The sequence below is a fragment of the Haliaeetus albicilla genome, chromosome 21 (assembly GCF_947461875.1).
Source record: "Haliaeetus albicilla chromosome 21, bHalAlb1.1, whole genome shotgun sequence".
In the NCBI taxonomy this organism is placed as follows: domain Eukaryota; kingdom Metazoa; phylum Chordata; class Aves; order Accipitriformes; family Accipitridae; genus Haliaeetus; species Haliaeetus albicilla.
Window position 1 is genome coordinate 25,522,582 of NC_091503.1, and position 18,453 is coordinate 25,541,034.

General features: G+C 41.7%; 1 protein-coding gene across 1 annotated transcript in view; it reads left to right on the plus strand.

Moving 5' to 3' along the window:
* The first annotated feature begins 1,695 nt into the window (after positions 1-1,695).
* The window catches only part of TPPP (tubulin polymerization promoting protein), a 62,859-nt gene continuing 46,101 nt past the window's right edge, over positions 1,696-18,453 (plus strand). The window contains exons 1-2 of the mRNA XM_069809283.1: positions 1,696-1,805; positions 15,992-16,306. Coding sequence (XP_069665384.1) covers positions 15,996-16,306 — 311 coding nt within the window. The 5' untranslated portion in view covers positions 1,696-1,805; positions 15,992-15,995. The remainder of the gene's footprint in view (positions 1,806-15,991; positions 16,307-18,453) is intronic.

The following is an 18,453-nucleotide window of genomic DNA, read 5'->3' on the forward strand; positions in this document are numbered from 1 at the left end:
GCATGGATGAGTCAAGACCAGCTGGTCAAACTAAGAGCAAGGAGGAAACGCACAGGCAGCGGAAGGAGGGACAGGTGGGAAGATTATAGGGATGCTGCCTGGTTGCATAGGGATGGGGTCAGGAAGGCCAAGGCGCAGCTGGAGCTGAACTTGGCAAGGGATGCAAAGAACAATAAGAAGGGCTTCTATAGGTATGTCAACCAGGAAAGGAAGGTCAAAGAAAGTGCACTCCCCTGATGAACATGATTGGCAAACTGGTAACAACTGGGAGACTGGGAGAAGGCTGAGGTACTCAACAATTTTTTTGCCTCAGTCTTCACTGGCAATCTCTCCTCCCACACCTCTCAAGTGGATGGACCACAAGGCAGGGACTGTGGGAGCAAAGTCCCTCCCACTGTAAGAGAAGATCAGGTTCAAGACCATACCTCATTTCATGCTAATCTATACTGCATTCATTTTTGCCTTCAAAACTAGGCTCTGATTTAAAGCTGTACCTGTCTTCATCTGTTTCTCAGCTGTATGGTAGGGACTCTTCCTGAACCTCAAGCCAGCTCAAGCTTCATGAAGGGTAGGTTTCCTGTGTCCACACAGTGAAGGAGAAAACTTGGAAAAAAATACAACATAATTTTGTATTGTGCTTTCATGAGAGATCACAAGTGCATTTGCCATACTCTACCACAAAACCTTCATCGGTAGCACAGCCAAACTCAATCCTAACATGAAGGGGCTTTACAGCATTTATGACATTCTGGGTCATTTCAATAATTGCCTTAAGATACTGAAACAGGAGTTTATAGACCAGTTTTATAATAGTTGATAAACTATTACTGTGCATCTCAAGGCAAGTATAGGTATGCAACAGTTTTTCAGTTAGCTATGTATCTATCCTGCATTTGAAAAACTGAGACTCTACTGCACATTAACTGGATCTTTTTGCTTTTTTTCCCTCACCTCTGCAGGCAGATTGTTTTAACCCGATTCCAGCACAGCAGCGATCAAGGTGTAGCTCACCAAGCTCCGCCGGGCCCTCGGAGCCGGGTTACAAATTCACAAACGAGGATGCACAAAGTTCATTGCCTTTCTGCCGACTCCTGAACCGTCGCTGCACCTCTCCGCTGTGCCAACCCCAGGCCTGCTCCCAGGCAAGCTGAGGGAACGCCAGGTTTATCGGGAGCGCCTACCGCAGCACGCAGCCTAGCCTTTTTAAGTGAATTTTTATTTACTTCACGTCAACGAAGTAAACACAGCTTACAGCACCGCCCAGCAGCAATCCAGACCCAAACCTGGCAGAGCCCGGCGGGACGCAGAGGCCTGCGCTGCCCCTCGGTCTCCCCTTCTCCCTCGGGAAGGGGGAATAGGATGCTCGAGATGGCGGAAGCTGCTGGACCGGGCCTCGACGCCCGCGCTAGCCGGGGCGAGGTGGGGTGGGTGGCCGGCCCTCCCCGCGTCGCCCCCCGGAGCCTCCTCCACCTGCCCCTGCCCCTTCCCACCTGCTGGCGGGCAGAAGCACCACCGGCCGTAACCGGCCATTTAAGGCAGCAACGGCGGCAGCGGCCCCCCCCCGCGCTAACTCATTACCTCAGGCTCCGCTGAGGGAGGGGCGGGAGCGGCCGCCTGCCGGACAGCCCGCCCGGCCTATGGCCTGGGGGCGGCGCCGGCCGCTGGCCAATGCCCGGGCAGCGAGGGCGGTGCCTGCCGTGAGAGCCGCCGCCGGCTTGACAGGGGCTGCCGAGAGCGGCGGGAGACGCGGGCGAGGGACAGGTTGGGTTTTGGCGGCTGACCGGCCGCCCCTCCGGAGCTCGGCGGTGAGTGGGCGCCTCTCGCGGGGCGAGACCCTCTTTTTAAGGTGTGCGTGTGTGGGTTTCCCTCCTTTTTAGCGCGCTGGCTAATGGATTTCTATTCGGCGAAGGAAAGCGCAAGGTGAGGGGGCTGGCGCCTCCCCGCCCTGGCCGTTAACGTGAGGCGAGGGGCTGACGGGCGCGGCGGCGGCTTTCCTCCTTAGGATTAACCCCTCGCTGTCGTCCCGTCCCCCCCTTTTCTCTTCTGCCAGAGGCCCCGGGGAAGGGAGGGCCGGGGAGAGCCGCTCTCCCTTGCCCGTCCCTTCGGGATGGGCCCCGGCAGCAGCCGCATCGCCCGCCGCCCCCGGGGAGGGGACGCGCGGCCGTACCCTGTGTGTGAGGGGGGTGGGCTGCCCTCCCCCCCCATCCCCGGGTCCTGCCGGCGCTGCACCGGCGGGTGGGTGGACGGGCGGTGCTGCCTCAGGGCGGCTGGGAAGCCCGGCTCTGCCTGAGGAGCTGGAGGGGGGGAGATCCACCTTGCGCCCCCCCCCCTTGCAAAATGTCGTGGTGTTTATCGAGAGGCGACAACAAAGGCTCAGCCGCTGCGGCTGCTGCTTCGCGCTCTCCTGCAGAGCCAGCGGTCCCCTTTTATGGAGATCGATGGGTAAAGACGATTCGCCCCTTTTTTTTTTTTTTTTTTTCATTTTAAATGCCCAAGCGTCAGCCGAAGGGGCTTAGTCTCCGAGATGGCGTCCTCCCTGAAAACCGGCGTCAGGTGTGGGAGGCTGTTCGGGGGCTGCAGTGTAACACCCGCAGGTATCGAGCCAAGTACAGTCAGTGGTCCAGGCTGGAAACCGGGACGAGTCCAAAATCCCACGCATTAACCTGCAATCCCAGAATTTGCTCGAAAACAAATACACCCAGCCCACCACCCCCCCATCAGCAGCGGCTGCAAGTATTTATTCAATCCTGCGTACAAGCTCTTCTACCCGGGTGAAATTCTTCCACCTGGGCGTGTGCTACAAGGTGGAAAGTGTGTGTCTTCAACGTTGACAGCTTTGAATCTTGCAGTAGATGCTGCTGACAAGCCATTTCCCTATTCTTGCTTCGCAGGGTCTACGTGAGCAGGTTAAGAGGTGTGGGGGGGAATTCTTTCAGATTTTACAGAGGATTGCATAACTGCTTATGTTTATTTGAAAAGAAAAGGAGGGGCAAAACCAACCCCCAGCCTGAAATGAAACACATGATACCAGATGGTTTTCACTGGCTTTTACTGAGCCTTTACACTGCTTTCTCAACTAGTATTATTAAATAGCATGCTCTAGAAGGTTGGTGAGTGTTAGTGTGTTAATGGAACATTAAGGTTTGGGTTTTTTTCTTCCTCTGGTGCTGTGAAGACTTGGGGGGGGGGAGGGAACAGAGAGATACCTATACACTTTCATAGTCTCAGGCTTAAAATAGCATGACTGTTTATTGAATGTATACAATTTATTCATTCTTAAAATGTCAATGGCCATTTCCTTAATCCTTTAGCAATAAGCCATTTCTTTTTCAAATTATGTTTTTTACAGGCCCTACCCCAACTCAACGTCACCCCTCCCAAAACCAAAATAAAATGCAGTTTTGAATGCTTTTGTACCTCTCTGGGTCACAGTCATATGCCTTTAAATAGTCCATCATTTGTAACTGCTGAAGTGTATGTTCAGTATTAAATCATAGTACAGTGTAATGCTTAGACAGCATGCCATGCAAGGATCAAATTGCAGATAAAGTTCACATAGGAATCTCCTGCAGTGCTTGCACTTGACCCTTGTAAATGTAAGAAAAGATCTTTATAAATGGAAATATACATCCAGCAAGTAGTTGTTTCTGTGCCCAGTTTAAACTGTGGATTGACTGTGGTGAAAAATAATGTCGTCTTATTTACTTTTTTATAGTAGGTATATTAATTCCAATTACTTTCTGTAGGTAGCTGTATGATAGGAGTTAATTTTACTTCTTGTACCTCGAGCTTAATTTGGAAAAAAAAGGAAAAAAAAAAAGTGGCTCTTTTAAGGAGGGAGGCAGGCAGTTATATCAATTTATGTTAAGATTTGTGTATTCTGATTATAAGTAGAGGCAATTACTTGTACTTAATATATCTCAGAATGCTTTAGAGAATAAACCTTCCAATGTTTAAACTTGATGACTTGCTCTCAGTTGATAAGCTAAGATGCAAATTAAAATAATATCAGATTTTTTCTTTCTTTGCATACTTTGATTATGTAAGTCTTCAGTATGCGAATGTGACTGTATTCACAAGCCTGTATCACTGCATGAAGAAAAATGTTTAACAAGAGCAGTCTTTCCTGTGGTGTAGTCACTCAATGATGTCATGTCCTTTCTATTTGTACATGCATACTGCTTGCAGCCCTTGCATAAATGAAATGGACTCTTTTCAATGAGCAACAAACTGGGTTTTTTTCTCCCTCCGAAAACCTTTTTTGTGCTGTGCGTAACTGAAATTAAATGCAGGTGTATAATTTTCACCCTTAGTGTTTTTCTGCCATACTGGCATGACTGTTACAGGTGTAAGTGCTTTTAGGTGCCTCTGCCAGTTAGCTGAAAAGAAATGTTTTGCTTGCTGTTTGTACTGCCCTAGTGTCTGGGAGCTGTGAACAGGGACATTAACTAATGTGTTAGGTGCAATATAACCATGGAACAAAAACTTTCGACTGGCCCCCAAAATATTATGATCCAAAATACAGAATAAGACCACTGTAATGGGTACAAAACAGGGAATGCAGCTGTTTTTAAGAAGAATACATCGGTACATGTATGTGCATTATCCAGCTATGTATTTTCTCTTTCTTGTATGTTAGAGCAAGGGAAATTGTAGAACTTAATGTAAGACTCGCACAGTTCTCTGAGGGAAGTTCTGGTATCAAAGGGCACTCTTGGGACATGTGAATAATAGCTTGGGTTTGGTTTTTTTTTTTAAATGTATTTAACTTGACTAGATGCCGAAAGTTAAAATAAAATAAAAAACCCCCTGCATCGACCCAATATGAAACATTTCATCTTCAGGCTGCTTAATTTTTACCATTCTTTAAGGTCATTTTTTAAAATTTTGAAATGGAGTTTTCATTTCAAAATCAAAGTGTTAGGCAGGGAAAATCAAATTGCTTTGCCTTTTCCCCAATATTTTCGATAAGCTGTTTTAGCTCTTTCTTCCTCTTATCTCCCTCATGTGCCCAAGCCCACAGAAAATACTTAGTAACAAATACACCTTCAGCAGAAAGAAATTTCTTAGGGAATGCATCAGCCTGCCCATCCCAAGTTGCCCATACATAAAGTGCTATAAGAATTTCCCATTGCAACGCAGTCTGGTTATTGGAATACTTGGAAATAGTAGTGAAAGTCACAGTACGTTGAGAGGATGTTATTGGTAAAATACCCCAGTATAAATAAGGTCTTTAAGTACACAGGGCCTGTACGTGGGGTACAGGGCAAGTACGCAGTCTGTTCAGGTTTCAGGACGCTTTTTGTGGCTGGGTGTTCATCTCAAGTGCTGACAGAACAGAACAGACTGATTTTGTGCTGGTCATTTTTCTTGGCTCGCAGTGTATGTCCATCAAAACAAATTGGAAGTTTTTCCTCTATTGTTAGGTGTTACGTGTAGTGGGTGGGCAATTAAGATTCCCTCTTAGCAGGAGCAAACTGAACTGTGTCAGGACTCTAAGGCAGATGTCATAGAAGCCTAGGTTCTTACTCTTGCCAGTTGTCTTAAGGTTGCCTCTTCTTTTTCTTTTCCTCCTCAGCTTTCCCCTGCCTCAGAGTATCCTGAGTGTGTGATCTTAACTTACCTTGTCATGGATCGAAAACCAAGAGTATACACACCAAAGCTTCAATGCATTATGGGCAGATGAAAAGATAAAAATGAATCTGCAGTACAACTGTCTTAAATAATCTTATGAAGTTAATCCTTGCCCAGTTTGGCTAATCTTAAGAATATGCTTGTGTGTCACTGTTCAAATATTGGAGCATTTGGTAAAATGAGCACAGAGAAACTTAAAAAAAAATAAAGGATCTAACAGTTTTTGCTTGAACCTCTAAGGGATGCAGTCCTAATTCAAGCAAGTTCTTAAGTGCACAGTTGAGGAATGGTGTTCTATTGGATCAGCGCTAAGAAAATTCTTGCAATGGAAATTCAAATGCTAAGACGTCTTGCTCACAAAAGCGTTCTTTTGTTGTTGATGACTGCTTATTTTTAAATTAAAGACAAATATGTGTCTGCCTGTCTCATCCGGTTTCACTGTCGGAAGGACCAGTACCTGAACGGTTCATCTTACAGGAGTTTATAGATGTGAAAGAACTTATTGACGATTTAGAAGGGAAGTATTCCCTTCTTATTTTGTTCTGAGCGGTGGGTAGTTGAAAAAAATCTGTACTTAAAGGTTAATTTATTGTCCTGGTTTCAGCTGGGATAGAGTTAACTGTCTTCCTAGTAGCTGGTACAGTGCTATGTTTTGAGTTCAGTATGAGAAGAATGTTGATAACACTGATGGTTTCAGTTGTTGCTCAGTAGTGGTTAGACTATAGTCAAGGATTTTTCAGCTTCTCATGCCCAGCCAGGGCACAAGAAGTTGGCACAGGACACAACCAGGGCACCTGACCCAAACTGGCCAACGGTGTATTCCATACCATGGGACGTCCCATCTAGTTTAGGAACTGGGAAGTGGGGACAGGGATTTGCCGCTCGGGGACTGGCTGGGTGTCGGTCGGCGGGTGGTGAGCAGTTGCCCTGCGCATCATTTGTACATTCCAATCCTTTTATTACTACTGTTGTCATTTTATTAGTGTTATCATTATCATTATTAGTTTCTTCTTTTCTGTTCTATTAAACGGTTCTTATCTCAACCCAGGAGTTTTACTTCTTTTTCCCGATTTTGTCCCCCATCCCACTGGATGGGGGGGAGTGAGTGAGCGGCTGTGTAGTGCTTAGTTGCTGGCTGGGGTTAAACCACGACATTCTTTTTTTGGATTCAGACAAAACTGAAGCAGCAGACTTTAAGAATATAAGGGATCTTTAGAAAATCTAATCTGACTCATGGATTAGTTATTTTCAGCTAGTTATCTGAGACCAGTAACATACATCTGATAAAAGTCTGTCTTTCAGAGATGCTTGTCTAAGTGTATCTTCTGTATTAAATAAAGTCTAATGTGCAGAAGTCAGCATGTGAAGTGTTTGCAGCTATTCTTAGACGTTACCTTTACTATTTCCAATGGTTGATTTTCTCTCCCTAAGGAAGCCTTATCTCTAATTTGCTTTGGTGTAGCCTGAGTTTTCAGCTGTTGAGTTTATTGATATCTTCGGCAGTAAAGAGCCATTTAATATGTGATGCGGTTTCTTTACAAAGGTATTTGGATACCTCACTCAAGTGACTGCAATCACCTGACAAATTACATTGGTGGAATTCTTTAAGTCTCTCGTGGTAAAACATCTTGTCTCATGATTTTGTAGCTCTTACACCATCTCCAGTTCTTTTGTCAGAGATGATGCTTCGTGAGTATTAAGTCTTACAGTGCTTTCAAGGCCTGTAAGGCTCCGTTAGCTCAGTTTTTGTTTGATCTAATTCTATCCCTGTCAATAGCATCAACTTGGTTCTCTTGATATTTTTACCTGTAAGTGGTACACAAAGCCCCCCCCATCTTACTGGTGTTCGAAGTGATCTCCTTGCTGTACAATCTCCGATCTCCTTTCATGAACTGGATCCTCATTACTCATGGCTTTTGCAGAAATACTGCAGAAGTCCAGATTAGTAGTCTGCTCTGGATGGAAGTGCTGGGAGGGTACCATGTATGGTGTATGAAGAAATGAGGCTAAGCAAACTACAATTGTAATGGTACAAGTCAGGGAACCTGTACTTAACTAATCCTAAAGTGATGATATGCCCAGCATGTTATTTGGAGCTGTAAATTAATTGTCTAACCACTGCGGAGAGCAGCTGTTGTCTTGCAGCCTTTTTGGATCTGTGATTCCCAAGTCTTTTTCGATACACCATGGAAAAATACCTCTTCTAAACAGTTGAGGCTCCTCTTTTCGTGTGCTTTAACAGGTGTCTTACTTTCTTCTGTGAGGGCTGTTCTAGACACTGGCTTGTATCCTTGCCTGTGTGTGGAATTGCAGGGTATTTGTGTCCAGATTATTTCTTCATCTACCAATGATAGCAGCCCAGCAGAGCTCAGGATGAATACTTAGTAAGTGGAATCCTCAAATGGGATAGTCACATAATGGAAAAAAACCAAAAACATGATAAGAGTTCACCAGTACATAAATGTGTGGTGGATGCCTGCATTTATGCTTTTGCCTTCATAGTTGAAACCTTGTGTAAGTGACATGGTGGTATTACAGTATATTGTAGAGCTAGTTAAGAGTTAGTTAGATAAAGAGTTTTTGTGTAGTTTTAAGTGTTGTCAGGTGAACGTGTCATTTAAAAGAAAAAAGTTCTAATAGAACTAATGCTGATAAAGGTATGTGTGTCTGTGTATAGGTGCTTCATTTATACATATATAAAGAGGTGATATTTTATGAAGTGCTTCTTTGGAATGGAGGAGTGTAATTTCTGAAGAACCGAACTTAGTTTTACATATAAGGGATATTGTAGCAGTAACTAGGTAGGCAGATAGCAATAGTTTTTAGAAATAGAACAGTAACAGCCATTTGTCAGCAGTCAAAATAATCTCTGCGCTTGATAATGTGCTTTCTAAGGTTGTCCCTTTAACAGCATATGCAACTTCATCACAGTCTGAAATACTGTTTTGCCAAGGAGAAACATTGAACAACTTGAGTAACCACCTTTTTTGTTCCTCTGTGTGTGTTCTGCTGAAGGACTTAAATGTAGCTGTGTGATTTAGCACGCCTTGCCCTTGTCCATAGTGCTAGATACATGTATATTGTTAAGAGAACTCAAGGTTCAGTTGTGAAGTTCCTCATAAAGCCTGTGAAATGATTTAATTTTCTTTAGGTAAAGATGGGTTTAAACATAGATAAGAGTTGTGTTAGCTCTGGTTGGTCTGCAGTGTTCTCTGCTCATTTTCCTTCTGTGTTACGTGCCAGGGAAAATGGATGGCTCTCATTCACTTGAGCATCACGTGTGGAGAAATATGCCCAGAGAAGAACTCAGAGGAGAAACGCTTTAACTCTGGTTCCTACTGGTAGCTGTGAAGGAAGCTTACGGGAAGCTTTAAGAGCATTGTCTGGAGCATTGCATTTTATTAGGAGAATGTTGCATTTCTCCAGCTGTTTATCCCTTCCCTCAGCTTGAATGTTTATGCAAAAATGTGGGAAAAAGATTTCATCTGCTATACTTTGTCTCTGCTGTTTTTATTTGGCATAAATAATTACAGACAGAAAATAAATGAGAATTCCCTTTAACTGCAATTCTGTAACGTTTTTAAAACATGGGGAAGATAGATCAAGTACTAAAATAAAACAGATGCAGTCAGACAAATTCAAATGCCTTGCACAGTTTGGTAATGTTATGAATCCAATTCACTCATAAAAATAGCACCTCTCATGCTTGTTGAAAAGTTGCTTTCTTTTTTGCTTGGATTGACTGGAAGGTCTTAAATTTTGGATGGCAACTATTTGTGGTGCAGTGGACAAGTTTTACCAACAGTGCAGAAACCTATTCTGATAAAAATTACACCTTAAGCAATTGCATGCTTACCAACACTTGATGTGCAGGAAGGATTAGCAGGAGAATGGAAGGTAAAAACAGGTAACAACATAAAACTACTAGGTTATGTGCCTGTGGGCAGAATTCTTTGTAGCATGCCTATTTTCTAAAAGCCAATGACCTTTCAGGTTTAAGACCATCTAAGAAATATCTTTAGGAAGGCTGGTAGTTTGGCTAGGCTGAGGAACTAAGAATGTAGGTGTGGAGAGGTCAAGGCTGATGCATTTATAAGACAATGCACAGAAATAGGAAGCTTATTGTGAGGTTAAAACAGAAGTAAAATTGTTAATGTTAGCAACATACAGTTCTTCAGATCTTTATGTAATACCAGACTTACCTCAACTTGCTGGCTGTGTTAATTGCATTGCAAGGGGTCCACCATCTCTCTCCTTTCCCCCTGCTCTATTTCTAGTTCTCAATAAAATTGGTAGATTCCTGGCTGCTGTTTTCTTGAGCATTTGTTCAAATGTCTGATGTGATCACATGCATGAGAGAGGCTGTCTGAATGTAGAATCCTACTTTTCTTGGCCAACTAAATAGATGTATAGATGCTTTTGCAGATTAATCTGTTATATTTTCCCCCCTTTGGAAGGTGAGGATGCAAGGAAGATCAGTTAGATGAAATTCGCCCATGAGCTAGGGAATTTTTTGGTCTGAATAACTGTTACAAAGAGCAAGAGCGTTGGGAAGCCCACATACTCATACTTGGCTTAAGGAACAGCAAAAATGGAATAGAGTGTTTGAAAGATTTATTTTTTTTTAACCTGCTGGTGCCATTTTGCAGGTAGTAGAACAGTATCTTTGCTTATAAGTCTAGGGTTTGTGCTGTGGATTACCTGCTTGCCCTTCTCACTTAACAGATTATGGAGACAACAAATACAACGTAATTGCTGGGTGGTGAGGAGGTTGCAGAAAGACTGTCTGGGGAATCTTTGTTTTGGATTATATCTTGGTGGATATTTAGGGTACAGTTAGGGTACCATCTCCACTCTACCTTATGGCCAAAGCTCTATGGTGTGACCGTAAGCAAAGCAGAACCTTGGACTATGCCTTAAAACAGCAGCAAAAGGAATTGCAGAAGAGAAGGAAGTCAAGGACAGTTTGTAGATTTTTGCTGCTTAGTTGCCTGGGGCATATGGTAGAAAGGGTTAAGAACTTAGGGGAGGGATCAGGGCTAAGATTGAGAACTTGAGCATATATTCCATTATTAGGGCTGTTTTATCCAAGTTACTGTCTTTAGCCTCAAGATGAGGGATTTGCACTGCAGACTTTGGATTTTAGTTAGAGGATAACCCTGATGTTCAGTGTAAACATAACTTTGGGGTCTTGTGGAGTTGTGTTGCAAGTTGCAATGGAGCTAGGTGTTGTGTGTGAGAAATAAGGTTGGCATATGCAAAGGCGAGCATTACAGGAAAGTGTAGATTTTAGTAATACCATTATTGTATTGCAGCTGTGCCATTTTGCTATTGAAACTTTTCTCCAAATTCATCAATCTCGGCAGTCTCCTGAACAGAGGTCTGCTTGATGCTTGAATGCTTTCTGCCATTAAAAAGTTTGAACTGGAAGTTTTCCTTAGTTCACAGGACTTTTGACCTTGTTTTAGCTAATTCTTGGTTGGTAAATATTCCAAAGAACAAATGGTTTTAAAATAAGCTGCCTTTTCTATTAACTGGATTGTAGCTGAGTCTGTAATAGGTATCTACTGTAATGTTCTAGTCTTTTGTGCTTAGAAAATACACTCTTACTAATTTCTGTGGCAGTTAATGCTGCAAGAAGACTTCCATTAAAAACTGGTTTTGTAATACTTGCTGCGAATGAAAGCAATTCAACTTACATTGGGACAGAACATTCCTAGCGTGCTAGAGGCAAGCTAGACAAAGCAGATGAGAGAAAGTACATGGTATAGCCCAAAAAGCTGGGCATTCACACTTTTGGTAGTTTCCTGTTGATTTTTTTTTTTCTTTTTGAAAAGCATTTTTTGATGTGGAGATTGTAAACTGGGTTAATACATTTGCAGCTAGTGGGACTATTTGTGTTTCCTCCATGAAGTCAGAGAACGTTGGTTCTTCAGAGCACCCCATACAATCATGTACCTGCTTTATGTGGCCTGATAATTAAAGCAGCGTAGAGTACGGGACACAGGGTCCTCATGATGTTCTGAACTCCAGCAGCATAACAGATATGTTTCTTCATCCCTCTGCTTTGGTTTCCCTGTCTGTGACATGGCAGCGATGCTAACTTCTATTACAAATACTAAGCTGTCCGCACTTCTTGAGCAGATTAGCCATGCATTAGTTCTCAAGGACAGGGCAGGGAAGGTGCCGCAGGGAATTCTGACCAGGTAGGATACGTGCATATTCCATAGAGTTGCATAACCTGCTGAAATTGTTGTACTCTGGGTTTTGGTAAATCTTCAGGTCTTCCTTATTGGTGCTGAGAGATGGATTACTTCTACGAGTATTTCCCCCAAATCTAAATCAAAGCTGTACCAGAATTCCTGCAATGTGTTGACACCTGGAGAGGATGTGGGGAAGTGAAAGAGTGTAAATCAGTATAAATCTTTCAGTAGAGCTGACAGTTGGTCAGTACTGAGGCTTTGGGCTTATTTCTATGTACCTGGTATTCATGCAGCTATAGAGAATCAACAACTGGAATTCACAGAAACAATAGTTGCTTGTCCCCTCATTTTTGGAAGAATCCAGATTAATACGTGACTTTATCTAGGGGCATTCTCCCAGCTGTCTGTCTGCAGATGAGTATGTATTGTAGTCTCTGGCTGAAAGGAAGTTTGATGATATGAGAAAACTTTTTCTAATGGGTTAGGCATGCGCTGAGAGCACAGATCTGCACTTTCAGTCTATTTTAGCATGAGTTAGTCATGACCTCAGTCAGTTTGATCCCTGGCTTAATCTCTGTATAGATATCTCTGTCTGTATAATGTGCTGTATTGTTTACCTATTGCAGAGTGAGAGAAGGGACAAGAACTGTTTTTTCATGACACTAAAGGAGTATCACATGGCACAGACTATAGCAGCTCATAACACAGCACCTAGTTGTCTAAATATTCTGTGGATTTCTGGAACTCCAGTTTTTTGGGACAGCTGTTCTTTCACAAAGCCTTTTGAACTCTAGCATCTGCTTATACCTCTTTCTTAATGTCTTATATGGCTTCTTTTGGTGATGTGGACCTGCTAGGTTGGAGCCAGCAGTGTTTGGAGAGGATGGGATTGGTGGCTAGGCCGACCTTCCTTCCCTCTGCTGGCTCTGGAAATGTAGTATTATCTAACTGTGTGCGTATTAGACTTTTTGGATGGTGATGAAAGGTGTTTCTTTGGTTAGCTGTAATTGTTATAGTCGGCATCTACACAGCTCATGCTTTTGAACAGTGGCTTAATTTTGTTTTACTGAATTTTAGAATTGGTATTTTAGAGTAGTCACTTTCTTTTGTCGCTTCCACCTATTGCCCTGCTGTGGCCCCTCCCCAAATTACTGCTAATCTTTACTTCTAGCAGAAGCTGGAAAGCACCTTCTGATCCCTTTGTCCGGGGGTAAAAAGGGTAAGGAAGACTCAAACCTGCATTTGATCTTGAATTTTTGGCAAACAGGTTATTCTGTACTTCACTTTGAGAGATCATTTCTTCAACAAGGCATGATCTCCTTCCTCATCTCTAATCATTAAAAGAAGTTAAAGGACCTGAACCCATTAAAAATCTGATTTCATATCCTGTGTTGTGCAATTCTTTACCTTCTAATATAGTATATTAATGAATATGTTTCTCTTCAGAGTGTGTTGTTTGTAGTGTTAAGAAACAAAATTTGAAGTTGAGGCAAGGTCAGTATTTTCATAAACTGGGTGGCTTCCTTTTAGTAAACTTCATGCTATTAAGTAGGATTTTAACAAGTAAAATGTTAATTATGGTTCAACAAGAAAAGGAGTATCCATGACAATTTTTGGCAACCATAGCAGAGCCCTAGTTTTAATCTATCCTTGACCTTCTGCTTTAGATAGTGAGGATTTCTTTGAAATGAGTCTGCTTTGCATACCAGATTTCACCATTCAAAACTGAAACCTTTTTCTGTAGAGTGTGTCCTGTTCCCCCTGGCCCAGAATTACTAAAAACACCCTTAGCAATTCTGTCAAGAGCAAGAGGGGGCTGTCCCTGAAGATCTCTTGGAAGGTTTGTTTGGCACAAGATAAAACTGCAAAATCATTTGAGCTGTATGTACCTTACTATAGCAGATCTCCACCTTGTTTTGTCCTGTTACTTGCTTACGGAGGTACCTTTGGTTTTTAATATCCTATACAGACATTAAAATACAGACTTTGCTTTTTGCTAATGTGTTCTGTCTTTCCGTCTGTCTATCTTTTGCCAGTTAGTGTTAGCTTGGAAAATTTCTGGTTCTAGTTTCCAGCTCTGGTGGATTTGAAATGTTGCAAGCTTGGAAGAAACTTCTGCTTTTGGAAGTCTAGCTTCCTCGAAGGTGGAGGTAGATCATAGATCTTCATGATCTGATTTTTAATGTAATTCTCTTTTGCATAGATTGTGCCAGCAGTGTTTTTGTTTTCTTATGTTCTCTCACCACTGTTTTGGTCGCAAAAGAATGTGTGTAGCCTGGTGAATCAGACAGTTTAGAATGGTCTAGACACTCTTTTGGTAGAAATGTATGCATCTGTGATACTTGTAGTAGCTCACAATTTACTGTGGGTGCTTATTGTTTTGGAGATTCAGTGTTGGGAGATTTTCAGAAAAATTTATTGAGGTAAAATTGCTGTTCTTTGTGGAGCAGGCAGGGTGCAAAGGAAATAAAAATGGGAATTGGTTACATTTTTAACTTTTTAATGAACTTTCAGTTTTCAAACTCTTTTTTCCCCCCCGTGTGCTTTTCTTTTTATTTTGTAGGTGCACATATAACTCTCTGGCTACAGTTAGTAAATTCCTGTCGTATTAATTTTAATTTAGCGTTTTGGTTTGTTGGCCAAAACTTGTGCTGACAGTGTAAACAAAACAGAAAGATCCCCAGGCCTAAGATGTAACAAGGTTTTTAAGCATTTACTTGAATGTTTTCAAAACAGACAGTAGTGCTTTGGCCATGCTGCATTTGCTGAAGTGTAAAGGACAAAATTTTTATTAAAAGGTTGTTTCTAATCATGAAGCTTAACAATAACTACTGCACAGCAGGTAGTTATGGTTAGTTGCAGCATGCAGGAAAGGGTATGCCTTGGCTATTCAAGTGACAGGTTAAGCAATATCAGAAGAGGTAGAATTTTAGAATTGTTTCCATTGCTGAGGAGTTTGTATCGAAGTACAGTATATAAGCCCAAAAGAACTTTCTATCTGATGCAGAAATAAAACCTTAACTAGAAATACATACCAATCTTTGCATATGTTAGTCACATGTACAGCTGTGACTTTAGAGGAATGGACAACATAAGTTATGGTGGGCTTTCCAGCCCTTATCCAGTATTTGCCAAAGTTCTGATACCTGAAGCACTTCTTTATGGGTTAAAATTTGTAGCAGCACCACAGATGTGAGTCTGGGCAACATGTCTACATGTAGCTTTTGGGACAGGCACACAGTGTACCCTATCACTGGGCTTTTCAGTGCCTCTTATTTCTGCCAAGCTAAGAGTGGATGGGCAGAAGGCAAAGGCTTCTATGGGATGCTTCTGGCATGTTAGGGTTTTTTTCTTTGTGAAGACTCCTGAAAATAACTTTAGTGTTCTGTTGCTTAGCTTAAGGTTTCTTTTAAAAGGCAAACCTATCCTCTGTGAACGTAGGGTAACCTGAAAGTTGTTCTCTGCAGTAATGACAGCCCTTCTCAGTGCTCCTGCATCATGGATGTGTTTATTCCAAATGAATTCTACAGCTACAGTTCTTTGGGCATAAACTTGAGAAATGAATGGTTTTGTTAACAAGAGAGACTTGTCTGAGTATTTCTGAGGCTTCCTTACTTGTTAGCCCTTACATTATATAACATAAGGGTTCTAACATTAATATTTTTGCTGCACTTTCAAAATATTTCACTTTTCAATAAAAAATAATTTAAAAGCCATGGTCCAGAAAATAAAGGGCTGTTTATTTTTCCTTCAGAAATAAAAGTAGGTAGTAATGCCTACAATGCAAAGGGCATACTTTTATTCAGATCAGTGACTGTGGTGATTGCCTTTTTTTAAAAAAAAGAAACAAACACTAAGTGTTCTTGTGTTGGCTGATGAAATGGTGGTGAAACTAGGTCTGTGCCTCATTTTGGAATGTTCTTTCCCTGCCTTTTTTTTTTTTTTTTAAATATGCTAGAATTTCTTTCTAGATGGGCAGAGAGTTGCATAGTTCTATATGTAGACTGTTGTTTGATGGTGGAGGGCACTGAGTTCTTGCTAACTTTATAGACCACTTATCTTCATATGTTGTGACGTGGACTGTAGCCTGTAGCTTAACAGAAGGTAAACTAGTGCAAATTAATGTAATGAGTTTACCCTCCTCTTCTTTGTAGCACAATGGCTGACAATAAAGCAAAGTCGACCAAACCTGTGAATAAGACTCCTCCAAAGTCTCCTTCAGATCCAGCAAAGGACCGAGCAGCAAAACGATTATCCTATGATTCAAACAGCTCCCATGAGGGAGCTATGGCAGGAGAACTAAGTGCTCTGGAAGAGGCCTTTAGAAAATTTGCCATCCATGGTGATACAAGAGCCACAGGAAAAGAAATGCATGGGAAGAACTGGTCAAAGCTATGTAAGGACTGTCATGTGATAGATGGGAAGAATGTGACAATCACAGATGTTGACATTGTCTTCAGTAAAATCAAGTAAGTACCTTTCTGCCATCATTTCCTTGTCTCCCCAGCATGTTTTACAGATATAATCTAAATTTATCTTCTGTTGCTTACAGATGTTGTGAGGCATTATATATCTTTGTCACAATTGATCTCTCTCTTGGTCCTTTATGAAACTGTGTTGTGCTGTCTGAAGATACAGCTTTCAGCTTCTGTCCTGCTATCTTAAACTGACTTCAGTGTCACAGGTGTTATGCTGTAGGAAGAGGTATGATGTGATCAGGACAAATGTAGGCTATTCCAAGAAACGTTTTTTTTTTTGTCGTTTGTTTGGCTGCAGTAAATGATGTGAATGTTTCCTGAAGGATATCTGAATGAAGTCAGGATGTAGTTTTACATCTTGCCGAAACTCAGCCTCAGAGGACTGAGGCTAAGGTGCGATATATGCTAAAAGCCATTATTCTAACAGTCCTGATGACCAGCACAACACCTACTCAAGTTTTAAGTGTGGGGACATGCCAAACTGATGGTGAATTTGTGATACAGACCCATGGCTGTGATTAATTGGTTAGGATTATCTCAGTGGTCCTAGCTTATTCTTGTGAGCAGACTCGAGTGAAACTTTAGTGAAACTTTCTCCCCCAATTGAAAACATAGGCAGGCTTGATCCAGAAACTCGTCAAATCCAAGGGAAGACATTCAACTGCTCCAGCATATTCTGTATGAAGCCCCAAATAATATTTTTGTTCTTGCTTTATGTGTAGAATCGGATTATTTTTACCTTCCTCCTCCCCTGGTATCTGACCTGATAGCCTTATCTTTTCTGCTTTTTATTACCACAGTAACTGTTTAAATTGACTCACACCTCATTTTGTTGAGGAACATGCTTTAAGGAAGGTTCCTTAGTTGTACTTGTAGCTTGCAGGAACATTTATTTGGCTTATGCTCTCAATTACTGTGGTGTAATGCTGGGGAGGACATGCAAACCAAGTTGCTTACAAGGGTAGCTGGGAAAACTTCTGACAAGCACTGACCCTTTAGAGTGCCTCAAAGCATAGAAAGGCAGAGCAGAAAAAGCCCTTGATCTTGAAAGGTGGTCCAGTGTAACGTGCACAGTTAGAATGACATTACTTATTTGATTTCTTTCTCTTTGTTTCTTTTCTCCTCAGGGATTTTATCTAGGCAATTGAAAACACTATATATGCACACTCCAACACTCTTGTTCTTTCTATCAGTCCACTTTCTCTTTGAGTCCCTACTTGTATTTTTTTGGAAGTTGTGTTGCCAGAGTTAGGTATACCATCAGTGAACTAGCTTATTTGAAATGGATATTTAGGTTGTAGGGTTGGTTTTTCTTTCTTGATCTATGATAGCCAATGCTGGCATTTATTGTAAAATTTTCTTTGGTTTTCATTGACTTAAAAAATTCTCTGTATCTATCATCACAGGAAATAATCTTGGCGCTACTTTCTCATGTCTACTTTCTCATGTCAGTATCTGGGCAAGTTAGCAATAGGACAACCCCATGATATGGCATAAACAATTGTGCAACATTAGCAGATACAAAGAGGTATAGTTTTGGTGCCTGCTGGGATAGAAGGAATCCAGTCCTGTTCTGCTGGAATAAGTCATGAGGTGGCTGGGACCTGAGGTTCAAGGGGAATATCAGCATATACCCTTGCAGTTGTTCAGCAGTCTCAGCTCAGCTCAGGGGTTCTTGTCTCTGCCTCTGTGGGGAGGTGCCTGTTGAGCAGTTTCTCAGACCTTTCTCCTGTGACTGCTGTGAAGTGTTGACATTTCTTTTGGAAGAAGCATGCCATCTTTTCCTCTCTCTATCTAGTATTTAATAGTTTAGAAGATAACTGCATCAAATGCAAAAGCATTTTTGTCTTAATTGTTTATTAATTACTTGCTCATTCCTCACCTATACATGTACATAAACATGTATCTTACGTATTCTTCTCTTTTAAAATTATTTTATTTTTAAATCAATACTGCTTAAATGGCAGATGGGGAAACTTTAAAATAGCTGAGATTTGCTATCTTTATTAGAAAGGTCTGGTTTTTCATGTGCATGCTTTCAGTAGGTATGCTTCCACATTTTCTTAAGTGTTGGGGTTTTTTTACATTTTTAATCTTGACAGCATATGTCAGCAATTCTTTTTAGTCTAGATCACATT